General features: G+C 43.6%; 1 protein-coding gene across 2 annotated transcripts; it reads right to left on the reverse strand.

Annotated features, from left to right (window-relative positions):
• Positions 1 to 3,489: 3,489 nt before the first annotated feature.
• On the reverse strand, positions 3,490 to 6,158 carry snx20 (sorting nexin 20). Of its 2 annotated transcripts, none has more exons than XM_056245749.1 (3): positions 6,056 to 6,158; positions 5,797 to 5,948; positions 3,490 to 4,342 (listed from the first exon to the last, which is right to left on the reverse strand). In XM_056245749.1, the coding sequence occupies exons 1-3, from the start codon at positions 6,156 to 6,158 to the stop codon at positions 3,674 to 3,676; spliced, it is 924 nt and encodes a 307-aa protein (XP_056101724.1). In that variant the 3' UTR covers positions 3,490 to 3,673. The 2 variants fall into 2 exon arrangements, with proteins under 2 accessions (XP_056101724.1, XP_056101723.1); XM_056245748.1 differs by having other exon boundaries at positions 5,797 to 5,951.
• Positions 6,159 to 16,723: the final 10,565 nt, after the last annotated feature.

Consider the following 16,723-nt stretch of genomic DNA (forward strand, 5'->3'; position numbering starts at 1 on the left):
ATAAATGGAAAAGGTTTGCAGAGAAAATTAAATGTGAAGTAATACAAATATGGGCAGTATGGGTTCATGAAAACAAATACAACCACACAAATACTGCCCTAAGTCAAAGATGTATATCCTCATGTCTTTGATGTTCTGGTGATGACTGGGTGGGGCATGTTGCTATGCGGTTGCTAGGGTGTTCTGTGTGGGTGCTTGGGCATTGCTCGATGCTAGGGATGGGACGATTACCGGTTTCACGATAAACCACGATAAAATGTCCTGGCGGTTAGTATTATCGTTTAAAATGTAATTATCATAAAAACCGTGTTTGATTATCGTGATTTTGAAAACTCGCGGTAAATCCTGTCCAGCCAGAATCAGTCTGACGCAGGCGCGCAGATGCAATGTTGTTTTTTTTGCGCGAGAAGACATGGCGGAAGGCAGTGACAGCGCACGGGAGATTTTTCAGCCATCCAAGAGGACAAAATCGGGGGTATGGTCGTATTTTGGCTATTACAAGAGTCCCGAGGGCAATTTAATCGAGGATGGGCACCCTGTCTGCAAATCTTGCAAGAAGTCGCTGCAAAAGGGGGAAACACGTCAAATCTGCTAAGTCATCTAACGTTACGTGACAACCACCCACTGAGTTAATTTTTACCTTAATACCACAACTAACTTGGGCAAATAATTAGACAAATTTATTGGAGATCAATTATTTCATTATCTCACTTGTAATTATTGCAAAGCTTCCGCGAAGAGAAAAGTTTTACAGCAAGTGGATTTGAGCCAAGACGAACGAACATATTCAAACTATTAAGGGTGACATTTAAGGGATAATGTATTGTATTCATTCATTGTAAACTTATTACAGTTTTATTTTTTATTTTTTTACCACAGAAATAATTTCAGGGACATGAAATATTGAATTGTGGTTAACTTAATGTTTTTAAATCTTACCGGTTTATAAATTCATTATACAAGTTACAGTGTCTAAATCAGGGGCGTAGCGGACGGGGGGGACACGTCCCCCCCACTTTTAGAAACAGGTGATTCTGTCCCCCGCATTTTTTTTTACTCCGCGCCAATATTTCCGCCCGTGTTCTCTGATTTGTTACTTAGACTTGAGTGAGCTAACATTCAGCCAATCACAGCGCGAAGCATCTATTGGGCGCGTCTGCCATGAGCTTCAAATCTGTGTTGTTGCTCTTGCGAATTTTCGTGTTTGTTTAGTCGCTTTGCTGTTTGGCCGTCTAATGCACCCCAGAAAAAAAAGCAGAGGACTACATCATTTTTTTTCAAACACACACTGTTACAGTATGTCGCGATGACATGAATCACAGGTAAAGTTTCCTTATTATGATTTAACCTACTGTAACGCTGTAAGAAGTGTAAGACAACAGAACCCATATGGACCTCGTCACGTCGCGCCGGATTGTGTCGAGTGTGTGTTAAATGCTCTCCTACTTGTTGCTTTGGATAAAAGCGTCTGTTAAATGAGCCATAACAGATTATTCCCAGCAGGCACACAACGTCATAAGACGTTGATATTTGGTTAAATTTTGGTTGCGACGTCGGGTGACCAAAATTCAATGTAAATTCAACATCTAATGTCAATGTTAAATTGATGTCCAATACCGAATACATTGATTTAGGTTTTATTGATATATTTTTATAAAATGTCTGTTGTATAAAATTACTGTAGGCTATGATGTAATCTGTTATGTACTCATTGCACACGTTTTTTGGCCCAACTGTTAGTAAGATAAAAGTTATTGTTCAAGTGTAGTTTAACTGAAATATTGTAAATATCATAAAACATCTTTATTTCATAAAAATAAAGTATAGATGTCCACAGTTGTCTGAAAGTCCCAAGTCCTGCAATATTTTTTTGTTTCGAGTATGATTTCACAAAAATAGGTTGCTGTAAACTATCATGGCATGTTCCCAAAATTGGCACTAGGGTGCTGTAAAATGCCAATTGCTATTCCATCTAGAATTTATTAGAACATCACCTTTCAGTCCCTCCAGAAAAACGCGATTATGCAATCGCATGATTCAATAATCAGCCAAAGTCCGCATATTTATGCGGGGGCATTTTTTCAAATACGCCGCACTTTTGCCGTATAAATTGCCGATTTCCACGCAAAATATGCGGGGCTTGTATGATTTCATAATCCCCGCATTTTTGTTGCAAAAAAAGTCACATATATCTAAGCAGAAAGTTGAAAAATGTTGCGTTTGCTTCACACGAGAGCAGCCGTTTCCCCCTGTTGCCATGGGAACGTTATGAAGTGACGTAATTACGCGACATGAACATCATTGAAAAAACAAAACTGTAAAACAGGGGGAAAAAAAATCATATTTTATTTATTCATTTTTACAGAAGTTGTAGCATATTCCTTTTGTAAAGCTACAGAACTTGTTTGACTCAACAATGTTTTGTAAGTTTGAGCCATGTGTTTATTAAGGTCTGAAATAAAACAAGATTAAATATTCCAGCACTTTCTGTGATGTAGTATGTTTGCTTATCATAGGAAGTAATAAGAAATAGCTCTTTACATTAAGGTAGTAGCCTAGTGAGAACAGGGTGTTGGGGAATCACTTTTTCTCTCTTTTTCATCAAACCGCAGTTTTTGCAAGTTCCCGCAATTTCATCACATAAAATTGCAAATATCCTGCATATTCCATCGCCGCATAATCACGGATTTTTGCCCGCAACAATCACAAAAAAACTCCGCATTTTTCTGGAAGAACTGACCTTTGGGTCACATCACCACACCATTTTGTCCCCCCCACTTTTATAATGGCTGCTACGCCCCTGGTCTAAATCAATCGTAAAGTAAATGTGATCACTACAACAATATTGTAGTAGTATTAATACTAAATTACTCTGATTTAATTTTCAATACAATCAAAACTGAGATGCAAGACATAGGCCTACACATTTGAATGAAACCAGAGATTGCGTCCATGGTGATCCGAGACATGGATGTGCGCTGTGTAGTGCGTTGCTACAACAGTCATTATAAGTATTCCAGTAGTTTAGTCACCCTGACCCAACCAACATATTTTGTTCATTTAAGTGTGTGTGCGTGCGTGCGTGCGCGCGCGTGTGTGTGTGTGTGTGAGAGAGAGAGAGAGAGAGAAAGTGATTTATTTATTAATAGCCTAATAATATTATTCAGTCATACACACATCCATAAGTGTTATTATCATTATTAATGATAGGGTTTAATGACGAGTTCATTAAAACCTGCACTAGGAAAACTTATACCTCTCACTCTCAGGGCTCCATGTTAATGTTAATATAATGTTTATGCTTAAAAAAGTGCATATAGCTGCTAATTGTATTTTTTGTTTGTTGATTTTCAAATGTTTTCAGGGTGAGCATCAGTTCTTTTTGAACATTTCCATCTCATTTTAACAAAACCGTGATAATATTGATAATCGTGATAACTTTGGTCACTATAATCGTGATATGAAATTTTCGTCCCATCCCTAGCTGCTAGTGTGATCTTGGTGGTTGCTTTCTAGCCCGAGTCAAAAGAGCCCACCCCAAGTCTCTATGAAATTCTGGTCTCTAGATGTGGCTCAAGTATTTCCTACAATGTAAGTCTGTGGGACTTTTCACTCATTAGGCGATTTGTTCAAATAATGTTTATAAACACAACTAAGTTACAGCTGTCACTGATTATACAAACTCTTGCACCACCAGTTCTTTAAGGGACACCAGTGACGCCTGCCCGTGTGGGGCGTCTCGAACTCTGGTCAGCTCGTCCTGTAACTGGGCCACGGGCAACTCGAGACTGTAGCCCAAATCAACGAGAGCCTCCAGCAGGGGCCCTTGATACTGCCGGAGCTCATAGCGTCTCACTGTGGGAAGAGCTCTTCTGCCAGTCTGAAATGCTGCGTCAAAGTCTTCTAGATCCCTTTGGCACACCAATATGGCGCACAAGGTTGGTATCACCAAAGTAGGGTTGTGAGAAGACAGTTTCTCCTGAAGTATTAACGCCGTCTGGAGGCCCTCGAGCGCTCGGGAGAAGCGGCCCCCGCGCAGGAGGTTATATGCAGCTTTCAGTTCCTGATGAGTGAAGAACGCCTGGAACGCTTGGGATTTCCGGACAAACCGGAGGGAGTAGAGCTGAGTGAGATAGTCTCTGAGGGCCACGCGCCGCTCGGCGATGTTCTCCTCGGAGAAGTTGCCCCTCATTTTCTTCCTGGGCATCACGATGTCCTCCATTTCCTCACTGAAGTCCAGCAGGAGCTCCTGATGGAGGTGGAGGAAGTCCGAGTAGCGCCTCTCGATAGCTACACGCTCGCAGTCGTAGCTGCCCGAGCGGATCACCACAATCTGGTACACCTGAGGGACAGAAATCAGCCGTGAACGTAGACCTAAGAGCATTGCTGGTTGTAAAGACATGTACAGCTAAAAAAATGTTGGATCCTTATGCCTGATACACATTGTACGATTTTGGGCTGTCCCAGATGAAAGATGACCAATCGTGGGGATTTCTGTGGCTGTGGCTCCTAAACGCTGGCTCTATGTCGTACAGTGAGAGAGGTTCAAAGACGCCTGTTGTTGACCAAAGATAGCCTGCGATCATTTTCTGACAGTGTCATAAATTTAGCATGATCTCACAGTGTGTTTGCTGCTACTAGCCAATCAAAATACAACATGAAATGGCGTATTGATCAACGTGACACGGCGCTAAAACTTAACACTACTTTCCTCAAGCTCTATTTGCAAAATTGGCTTGCCAAGTTAGTCTCTTTTCCCTAGGCATGACCGCATTCATATTCTCTTTTTTCAGCGCACATAAAAACCACATTTGCCAAAGTGCGATTCATCTTGCTCTATTTGTTTACCACTAGCACATGCTTATGACATGTTATTCTATAGGCTAACTTGAGTCGTAGCCTACGATTCAATTGATGTCATCATCGTACAGTCTACATATATGTCGCACCCAAGTTCAAGACAGCCTTGACTTGAGGCCGAGTCTCAATACTACAACACTATGGATAAGTTTAGTTGTCTGTTCTGACTTGCTCATCTGATCTGCTCTGTGTTACCGTGTCTCTAGAGCAGAGCTGGATATTTATCATGTGACACTGAAGAGTAACCAGGCTTCATTCACCCCAAAACACATTGATTTACATTGTCTGAACCAGTCAGACCCTCTTCTAGTCTCAAATAAGCTGGTCTCGACTACAACACTGCCCTTTATGTTCCCTTTAGGTTTCCAAAAATAATAATCAAATAGGAAGCTTGTTTCCACCATGATGGATTAATAAAAAATAAGGTAATTGCGACTTTTTATCCCACAATTCAGACTTTTTTTCTCGCAGTTGCCAGTTTATATCACTCAATTCTGACTTTATAACTCGAAATTGAGAGTTTATGTCTCACAGTTCTGACTTTTCCTCACATTCGCAAGCTTAGGCTATATCTCACAAATCTGACTGGTTTCTAAGAATTGTGAGACTCGGCAATGGCGGGAAAAAAGGCAAGATTGCGAGACGTTTTTTTTTTTTTTTATATTCTGTGGCGGAAACGCTTTCATATTGACCATCCTTCTTCCAAAACAAATGAATTTGGATGTAAAATGCAGCACTTTCTTAGATTATAAAGTGAAACATGGAAAAGGGGAGCGGTTAAAAATGTCACGTCAGACAAAAAGTAAAGTCGTTAGCAGCAGAGCAAGCATATTACAAATAAAAAAATATTAAATAATGGTATTATGAAGTCAGATTTACAAAAATAGAAACTAAAGTTCGCTTTAATTTGTATAGTTATTATAAGCGTAGATATACCACGTATTTGGAGATGGTGTGCTCTGTGATGCGGGCGCTGGGGATGTCGAACAGCAGTTTGACGCTCCTGAACTCCTGCTTCACGGCTCTCCAGTGTTGCTGCAGTTCTGCTGTGGTCAGACAGGAGGCGCTAAAGCCAACGTCAGCCTCTTCTGCTGTCAGGACACATGAAATCAACACAGTTCTAATGCCACAACACACACAATCAGATGCTGCGCTCATAATCTCAGTTACTGAACACAGATCGACTCAAACTGACCATTATTGAAGAATGTCTCCTGCTGTGGTGAGGATTGCTCTGACGAAACTGTTTCTTTAGCAGTCTCTGTCTTGCTGTCGTGTGGTTCTAGTTCGTCCTCCATTCCAATTTAGCTTTCTGCAAAGGAATTTAACAGGTTATTACCACAAGTCACAGAGAGTCATCATTTCAGATTACATAAGCATGGAAGATCTGACCTCTACAATGTTTTTGGATGATGAAAAATGTTAATTTATGAATCATTGGCCTCAAAGGCACTGAATATATATATATATATATATATATATATATATATATATATATATATATATATATTTATATATACATATATATATATATATATATATATATATATATATATATAAACATGTTATCTTAACTTTATGTTATATATAGCCTATATATATACATACAGTATATACACACATATATATGTATATAACATAAGTTATGATAACATATGATTTTAAAATGCTTTAACTAATAAAAATAAGTTAAGGAATTTCCAGCTTTTTACATAAGATTCAACAATTACTCAGTCACTTTAATGTAGTTTAAGTTGAAATTACTTAATCATCGATGTTGATTGTACTTAAAATTTAAGGCAGTACCTTTTTTACTGTATATATACACTCGCCTAAAGGATTATTAGGAACACCTGTTCAATTTCTCATTAATGCAATTATCTAATCAACCAATCACATGGCAGTTGCTTCAATGCATTTAGGGGTGTGGTCCTGGTCAAGACAATCTCCTGAACTCCAAACTGAATGTCAGAATGGGAAAGAAAGGTGATTTAAGCAATTTTGAGCGTGGCATGGTTGTTGGTGCCAGACGGGCCGGTCTGAGTATTTCACAATCTGCTCAGTTACTGGGATTTTCACGCACAACCATTTCCAGGGTTTACAAAGAATGGTGTGAAAAGGGAAAAACATCCAGTATGCGGCAGTCCTGTGGGAGAAAATGCCTTGTTGATGCTAGAGGTCAGAGGAGAATGGGTCGACTGATTCAAGCTGATAGAAGAGCAACTTTGACTGAAATAACCACTCGTTACAACCGAGGTATGCAGCAAAGCATTTGTGAAGCCACAACACGCACAACCTTGAGGCGGATAGGCTACAACAGCAGAAGACCCCACCGGGTACCACTCATCTCCACTACAAATAGGAAAAAGAGGCTACAATTTGCAAGAGCTCACCAAAATTGGACAGTTGAAGACTGGAAAAATGTTGCCGGGTCTGATGAGTCTCGATTTCTGTTGAGACATTCAGATGGTAGAGTCAGAATTTGGCGTAAACAGAATGAGAACATGGAACCATCATGCCTTGTTACCACTGTGCAGGCTGGTGGTGGTGGTGTAATGGTGTGGGGGATGTTTTCTTGGCACACTTTAGGCCCCTTAGTGCCAATTGGGCATCGTTTAAATGCCACGGCCTACCTGAGCATTGTTTCTGACCATGTCCATCCCTTTATGGCCACCATGTACCCATCCTCTGATGGCTACTTCCAGCAGGATAATGCACCATGTCACAAAGCTCGAATCATTTCAAATTGGTTTCTTGAACATGACAATGAGTTCACTGTACTAAAATGGCCCCCACAGTCACCAGATCTCAACCCAATAGAGCATCTTTGGGATGTGGTGGAACGGGAGTTTCGTGCCCTGGATGTGCATCCCACAAATCTCCATCAACTGCAAGATGCTATCCTATTAATATGGGCCAACATTTCTAAAGAATGCTTTCAGCACCTTGTTGAATCAATGCCACGAAGAATTAAGGCAGTTCTGAAGGCGAAAGGGGGTCAAACACAGTATTAGTATGGTGTTCCTAATAATCCTTTAGGTGAGTGTATATTACAGAATCGCACTTTAACTCATCTGATACTGTCTTCAAATTTACTTTGATATGCAAAACATTTTTAGCATTATAAATACTTTTAATTTTACTGTATGACCCTCTCGATCACTGTCAGTTGTGGCTCTGGATGAACCTTTAATGATTAATGACTAAACTTATCCACAACTCTCCAGGTCCGGGGCTGGCACAACTTACCCCATTGACATCTTAGCATCCAATCTCTTCTTGTAAGGCAAAAATAAAAAGAATGATTGTGGAACTGAGTATTTCCTGTAGAAAGTTTGTTACTCCTCTTTCTGATTTTACCATTGCAGACTAGCTACAGATGTTACACTAGCAGACAAAACTGAATAAAAGGGAAAAAAATTCATGATGCTTTTCACGTACACATGCACGGAAGCTTCTATTGTGGTTCTTTCTAGTGGAAGAAAAACTGTAATGACATTTTTTTAGTAAGTTATTGGATCCCAAAATGACCCAACATCAGATGCATGCAGTGGAAGGTAAAGGCACACTTCCCCAGGAAATACAGCTGTAAATAAACCTCTGCAGGAAACGTGGCGAGAAGACTCTGATGATGTTCAGGTAACAGAAGATGTAACGATTGAACATCTGACATTGCTCTGGTCATGTGGTTTATCATATACAGCACAAAACACAGACAACGAAGAGAAATATTGACCCACCTGTGCAAACAGAGTTCCAGTTATCGGCAAATGCTAAACGTGCTTTGTTGTGTTTCCAGAAGTGATCATTTTCATGTTTTCTCTTTCTGTTGTTCATGAAAAAGAATGAAGCTGAACTTTGTTCATGAGGAAGTGAAACCGAAGAGGGAGTGTCATTATTCCTCACATTGTATGTTGAACACATTATCATTTTTCATGCAATTAATCTACACTCAGTCATGCAGAAGTCTAGTGAAACAATGGCATATCAGTACATGTTTCTGGTAACTTTTAAATAAGGAACCTAATGTTACATATTCCTCACACTGTTACACAGCCAGCAAAGTCACTGAGTGTATCTTTGTATTTGTGTGATGTATTTTTCCAGTAGATGGTGCTGTTCAGTTAAATTATGGTCAAGTAAATGGCTGTTCTGGATGGTGATGGTCTACATACTTATTTTATTCACAGAATGCATAGAAATTAGCAAGTGGCAGTTAACATTATGGATTCAAAATAGTAATACATCTATTAGAAACAATATAAAATAACACTGGCAACAAAATATCAAATAAGAATTTGCATTTGGGGTCAAAGGTTATTTTTGAAGCGGGTTTGACTCATAAATACACTTTTTTGGCTGATGTGTAAAACATTTTTTTGCGTTGAGTGGTATAAAAATGTTAAAGTCCCCCTGTGGTGAAAATCCAGCTTTTAATGTTGTTTATATGTCTATGTGGTGTTTTTAATATGCTTTAAGACAAACCATGTGTAAGTTCATAAGTCGACAGCATTGCTGAGTATTTTCTGCTTAAAACTGCAGTGAACCAAAGACAGTCTCAAACACACGGTTTGAAATCGCTGGTGTTTCTGACGTCACAAACGACCTTGTAACCAATCAGATCAACGTGTGATCGTCAACCAGTGGATCTCTGAGCTGAGTGAGTGAGTGGAGGCGGGGCTCATCTGCATATTCATAGAACCGCGCATAATAAATGAGGCAAGGGTGTCGAGTTACATTCAATTTTTTTTTCAAGGAAAAAACTTTTAAATATGTCATTTTGGCGATCAAGGATGAGTTTTAAGGGATAAAATATTGACTGCAGGGGGACTTTAACTTGTAGTAGGCATTTTGTAAGACTGCGTACATCTCAGAAGTTTGAAAGGCTTCTTGATCAAAAAATAAGCACATGAGAATCAATTTGTCAGTGTTTGCTAAGGCTATGAGTTTCACAAAATCACCAAACATGGAACATAATCCAGAAATCATGCCAATAAAATCACTCGAGAAAAAGCAGCTTAACGAGTGTGAATTTTTCATTCAAATTTTGAACAATTCCTATGAAAATGTCATTTTTTTAATGAAAAAAGTTATGAAAATATGAAGCTCCATTCCTAAAATCTAAACCCATCCCTCAATGGACGAGAGCAGATCAATTATGAATGTATGAGGTTATACGATTTTTCAAAAAAATCAAAAAACAAACTGTTGTGTGACCGACTGTGTTTATCCCCTGTGATGAGTGTGAAAGACAACCACATTTTATCCAACAAAATGTATATCAGTAGAATAAACAGACAGTCATTGTCTTTGGACACTATAAGTTACCGTTAGTTATCGTTCTTGGTGTGAACATCTTTAAAGTTAAATCGATTTTTAAAACTTTATTGTTATATGGTGCTTGCTTTGAACTGGCCTTAAATCTGCACACACGTCAACCAAAAATCGCCAAAAAGTGAAATTATTTGGAAGACCCGCTCTTGTAGGATTATTAGTTATTGTTGTTAAGCGTGACTTTAGTTTTGAAAGCACGTACTGTATTTTGGGTTTGCGTGATGGATGTTTTTGAAAGTTTGTTTTCCTTCAGATCTGGGTTGTGTCTGGACGAGTGTGTGCGATGCAGGGCGATGTGAGGCTGGACGGGCGTCTGAAAGGCTCATCACTGTATGGGACAAGGACAGCTCTGATCTCCAGCCCGTCTCATTCATACAGGCATAAACACATAAACCCCACACTGCTCGGAGAACAATGACATCAAGCCAGTTATTTTAATACACCCCATTGTGTCTGACGTGCCAGGCTGAGCCTTGGTATCTATTTATTAGTTTTGATACATACATATTGTATTGTTCGCAGCATAAGTCGTGTTTTGTTCGTCCGGGGTGGTCTGGGATCAGCGCGGTCCAGCTGGGAGAAGTTCAACTGCGTCATTGTGGCTCTCAGAGGTTCACTGGAGATGGGATGCTAATCAGATGTGTCATTTGAAATGTACAGTTTTCATACAAGTATTGAGTCACTTAAACAATAGTTTCATTTTACTGAACTATTATTTATTCATAATAAACGTATTTTTGGCTTAAACTTAGCCATTGTTAGCTAAAAAAAAAAAAGAAATGCTGTGTATGTTTTTAACATACACAAACGCACTTAAGTCTCTTCAAGGTTAAATGAATGAGCAGCTAATTTATGATCTCCTGAGCTGATATACTACGCTGGTAATATTTTGATGCTTTGTTGCATTTAAATGTGCTGTCGCTTCAGACATGGACGTATATGTCCCTGAAAGTGAATAGCTGTGTGTGCATGTCGGTCCAGCTGGCGCAGGTCACAGAAAATATAATAGCTGGACCATTTTAGGTCACACAGTTCATGCCAGGAAAACTGATTAATATTTGGCTTCAAAAAATGACAGGAGGATGATGTATAGCTTTATCTGCCCATCAAAACACTAGAGATGAATAGCCTTAGAGAATATCGCAAATGTAAAGTGAAATAAATTAACATATTTATATTACCAGCAGGGAAATGTTTCAGCTTTGACATGTATCCAAGGGATACGCTACTCGAATGAGGAAAACAAATAGGACGGGACTTGATTTTGTCCATGGGGATTGATTGGATATGGTGGTTTGCTATTGGTGGATCTCACGTGAGTGACAGGTTGCCCCGCCCTCATGCCAGAGAGAAGGGATGTTATTTTGATTAAGAGGGCACATGAATTTAATTAATATATAAATTGATGTGCACAGATAAATTATTTATAATAAATACTGAGAAAAATTCTCCAAAAACTTCTATTTTGATTATGTTTAAGGGTAAGTTTACATGACAACGATATGCTTAAAACGGAGAAGTTTTCCCTTTGAGTTTTCCACGTACAGACCATTGTCCGGACACAAGGATCCGCGAAAACGACTAAAAACCCCTGTGTTCTTATTTACACGGAGACTAATTGCATTTTGAAACCCGTTTTCAAAAGTTTGCGTTTCCAAGCACCCAAAACGCCGCAGTCGTGTAAACGAATGGCCAAACGCATAAAAAGTTTCGCGGTTTTAGTTGGAAACGGTGTCATGTAAACAGTCTCAGTCTGTTTAGTTTCGTTGTGTTTTGGTTTTGTTCTCCATATTCCCGTTTTACGTGTGTTCCTGGTCATTATTAGTCATTAGTTCCTCACCTGTTCTTAGTTCTGTTGATTACTCTGTGTATTTAAACCCTTAGTTTCCTCTCTTCACTATTCTGTGTTGTTGTTTTACGTGGTTGTACTGTATTATTATTCCTGCTGTTATCTCCTGAGTGTTTCTGTGGGATTTTTTAAAGACCGTTTTTGTTGTAATTCCTGCATTGTGTTCTTTGAGACAATCTGACTGCACTGACGCTGTTGAAACGAACTAATTTAATAATTGATGATCTTTACAACGGAACTGAATCAACACTGAACTGACGTCAGCTGAACAACAGCCGAAATGCGTTACTTTGACGCTTCACCTGTGGAGTATAAATATAAAGACATATTTTGTATTTGCAGAATTAGGCAAAGTCGCTAATGAGCCTGGGTTGTTGTTTTCAAAAGCAATGGGGCATTATGCTTTTAGTGCCGCTCACCAGAAATTTCATTTCCAAACTTCTGCTAAATGTAGGCGCCTAACGTGATAAAACATTGTTAGTTCACATTGATTGGTTAAACTGAACATGCTTTTAGTGCTACTGACTGTACATTTCACTTTGACGCAATGCAATATCATTTTGCAGAAATGCCAACACAGACACGGTTTTCCAATGGTTTGATACTTTTAATTATTCAATGGAGCTGTAGCAATTTATATTCAGACAGATGACATAACTAAAATCAAAAGTGGGCAATTTGCCCAGCATTCACAAACCATTCAAATGTTTTCCTGCACGTTACCTCAAAAGACAGGAACTAATTAGTGTAGACTGTATAGTGTGTTCAGCGCAGGAGTTCGCCGTGAGCACCGTCCTGCTCGAGTGCGCGTGCAATCCCGTTTCCTCCATTAGTGGTTTGGGTTTTCCTACTCTTCAGGGTCTCGGATAAAACAGAGCGCAGTGTGGGATCAGAAGCAACCGTGCGTGTTCTGAACATAATGGTGAGGACACTAGTTCTCTTACGAGAGGTTCTCTCGTATTGCGTAAGCTAGCTTACGCTGCGGGAAAGATTCATCTTTGCTGAGAGTTTGAAGCCAAAAAAATTATTTCATAATTTGTATCCATTGACAACGCAGTTCCTCTGCGGCAGACCTAGAGCAGGCTAGCTAGCAGCTCATTGGTTCGCTCAGAGAGAACTGCTTAAGCCTATGGGAGAGCGGGGCTGAACCCGCTGCCAATGAGAAGCGCCGCGCGCTCATTGCATCATGGCCCGCCAGAATGGGCGTGGCTATGGTGTATATAACAGTCTCTCCCAGGCTTATATGTTGATTCATTTCATCTTCAGCAAGCTACACGCTTCTGCTGTCCTGAGAAAAGCCGTCGCCGTCGAGAAGGCATCACTCTAGCGAGCTCCCGGACCCTGAAGAAGCCGGCCGTCTTCACCACCTTCAGCCGCCCTGCAAGCTAGCGCCATCCGACGACTGTATCCTTCCTTTCTCTGTATCTAAAAGAGCCGAGCGTCTTTTTAAAGATGTCTCGTTTTTCCTGCGGCTCTTGCCACGCTCCTCTCGAGGACGGAGACCGCCATGTCATTTGCGCTCTCTGCCTGGGACTCGAGCACGCAGAACTCGCCCTCGCGGATGGAGGATGCGACTTCTGTGAGAGCCTGCCGTTGTCGTCCCTGCGGGCGCGACTTCTGCCGACAAAATCCGCTCCCGCGCCGCCTCTCTCTTCGCCGCGTAAAAAGAAACGCCGCTCCCAGAGGCCGCCGGAGCCCCCTGCGGAACCATGCGGGCCGCCGCCGCCGCTTCCCGCTTCCCGCTCTCCCTCCCCGCCCCAGCCGGACATACAGTTGCCGCCGAGTGGCCGCTCTGTCGCTTCCGATGACGCCGCGGAGGAGAAGGATTCCTGTTCACTGCTCGCGTCAGACAGTGAGGACTGGTCTTCTCTCGGATCCACGAGAGAGTCGGCGGGGATCCGCGCCGGGATAGAGGAGGAACTAATGCGCCTCCTCTCACAGGCCGTCGAACGCCTCGGTCTCGAGTGGTCTCCTCCACCCGAGCAGGCCCCGAACCGGATGCACGGCAGCTTTTTTCATCGGCGCTCGACCCCCACGTGCAACCGGGCCGCCCCATTCCTGCCTGAACTTCACACAGAGCTGACGAAGTCCTGGAATGCCCCGCTCTCGGCTAGAAACCGCTCCGATATATCCGCCTCGCTGCGCTCGGTGGACGGAGCCGCCGAAAAAGGTTATTCAGCCATGCCGCCCGTTGAGGACTTGGTCGCCGCACACCTCTGCCCGCCCTCTGCTAGATGGCGCTCTTCCCCCACGCTTCCTTCGAAAGCTTGCAGAGCGACCTCGAGCTTTCATGCTCGCGCCTACGCCGCCGCCGGTCAGGCCGCCGCAGCGCTGCATTCTATGTCTGTCCTCCAAGTGTTACAGAGCGATATTCTCCGTGAGTGGGCCGAGAGCGGTAGAAACCCCTCCCCCGCTGTCACGGATCTGAGAAGTGCTACGGACCTCGCCCTTCGCGCCACTAAAGCCGCCGCACAAGCTCTGGGGAGATGCATGGCCAGCCTTTGTGTATCCGAGAGACACTTATGGCTCACGCTCGCCGACATGGGAGATTCTGAGCGCGCCGCGTTTCTTAACGCGCCCCTCTCCCCGACGGGCCTTTTTGGATCTGCTGTCACGGGAATCGTCGATCGCTTTTCCGAGGTCCAGAAAGCCACTCAGGCCATGAATTTGTTTCTGCCCCGCCGCGCTAGCTCTTCCGCAGGCCGCTCTCGCGAGCCTCCTGCCAGAGCTCCACCACAGCGCCCTCCTCCGCAGACTCAAACAGCCCAGCGCAGACAGGGCGGCCGCCCTCGCTCTCGCTCTGACAGCCGCCGCAGACCGCCACCCCCACGGGGCCCGCGACCCAAGATCACGCTGAGGCCTGATCATCAGAAGTCTGCCTAGCAAAGTTAGGAAAACGACGGCGCTCTCCCGCCGCGGCCGGACCGCCGTCAAAGCTCCGCCCTCTGCCAGTCCCCGTTGTTTCGCCGACTGCTGTAGTGTTGACCGCCACAAACAAGCCGGTGTCCCAGCCCGCTTGCGAGCGACAAAAAGCCGTTTTCACGGCTACCCAGAGAAATCTCAAAAAGAGAAAATATGCCAGTTGTGTAGAAAATGTGCCCACAATCATGTGTTCACCCATACACACAAGCATAACATATCCCGTGTCTCTCTCAGAGCCCCATCACATGAAACGGGCACAGCCCGCTCTAATATCAGAAAACATAAAAACGCCCACGAGCTCATGCGCGTGTCCCCTGTTGCAAAAGAACGCCATAGAGAGAGTCCCACCATCTATGACCGAGTCGGGGTTTTACGGCCGTTATTTTCTGGTTCCCAAGAAAGACGGCGGCCTCAGACCGATTTTAGATCTCAGGTTTTTGAACAAAGTGCTCATGAAGAGACTGTTCAAGATGCTCACTACCAGGAAACTCCTCGCGCAGGTGCGCCAGGGGGACTGGTTCATCTCTCTAGACCTGAAAGACGCCTATTTTCAGATCCAGATAAATCCCCGTCACAGGCCATTCTTACGTTTCGCCTTCGAGGGTCATGTTTATCAATACGCCGTTCTCCCGTTCGGCTTATCACTGGCGCCCCGTACATTCACGAAGTGCATGGATACGGCGCTCGCCCCCCTGCGGAGCCAGGGGCTGCGCATATTGAATTATCTGGACGACTGGCTGATTTTGGCCCAATCACAGACGGAGCTTCTGTCGCACCGCGCAGTTCTCCTCGGCCATCTGAAAACGCTGGGCCTCTCTGTCAACTGGACAAAGAGCTCCCTTCAACCCAGTCAATCGATTTCCTTTCTAGGAATAGATTTGAACTCGGTCACGATGACGGCTCGCCTGTCCACACAGCGCGCGCGCAGTGTTCAGCGACTGGCCGCCTCGTTTCAGATGGGCACCCGCACACCTCTGAAAACTTTTCAGAGGATGCTGGGTTACATGGCCTCAGCCTCCGCTGTGCTTCAGCTGGGCCTTCTGCACATGCGCCCGCTTCAGCTTTGGTTAAACAGCCGTGTACCCCACCGCGCGTGGAACACGGGCCGCCAGCTGATCAGAGTTACGCAGACATGTCTCACGGCGCTGCAGCCATGGACAGTAGCAGAATGGTTTCGGCAGGGCGTCACGATGGGGACCTTTTCCCGCCGAAAAGTCATCTCGACAGATGCATCCAACACGGGTTGGGGTGCTCACCGGCCTTCGGCCATTGGTCGACACAGGAAAGCCCCTTACACATAAACTGTCTGGAAATGCTGGCGGTCGAGAACGCGCTCTCGCGCTTCCTCCCGCGCATTCGGGGACACCACGTCCTGATCCGTTCGGACAACATGGCTGTGGTCTCCTATCTCAACCGTCAGGGCGGTGTCAGATCCAGGAATCTCTTCCTACTGACACACCGCATTTTAGTTTGGTCTCAGAGCCGCCTGCTCTCGCTCAGAGCGACGCATGTGCCGGGCCATCTGAACGACGGTCCAGACATACTGTCCAGGAACCTCATCTCCTCAGGAGAATGGTCCCTGAACACACAAACGGTCCAGATACTGTGGCGGCTATTCGGCAGAGCAGAAGTGGACCTCTTCGCGTCAGAAGAGAACGCTCACTGCCCAATATTTTTCTCAAGGAGCGAGGACGCGCTAGCCCAGGAATGGCCTCGCCGCCCGCTCTATGCATTCCCTCCGATCGCTCTGCTACCACA

The sequence above is a fragment of the Rhinichthys klamathensis genome, unplaced genomic scaffold (genome assembly GCF_029890125.1).
Source record: "Rhinichthys klamathensis goyatoka isolate OS25496 unplaced genomic scaffold, OSU_Roscu_1.1 h1tg000033l_1, whole genome shotgun sequence".
Classification (NCBI taxonomy): Eukaryota; Metazoa; Chordata; class Actinopteri; order Cypriniformes; family Leuciscidae; genus Rhinichthys; species Rhinichthys klamathensis.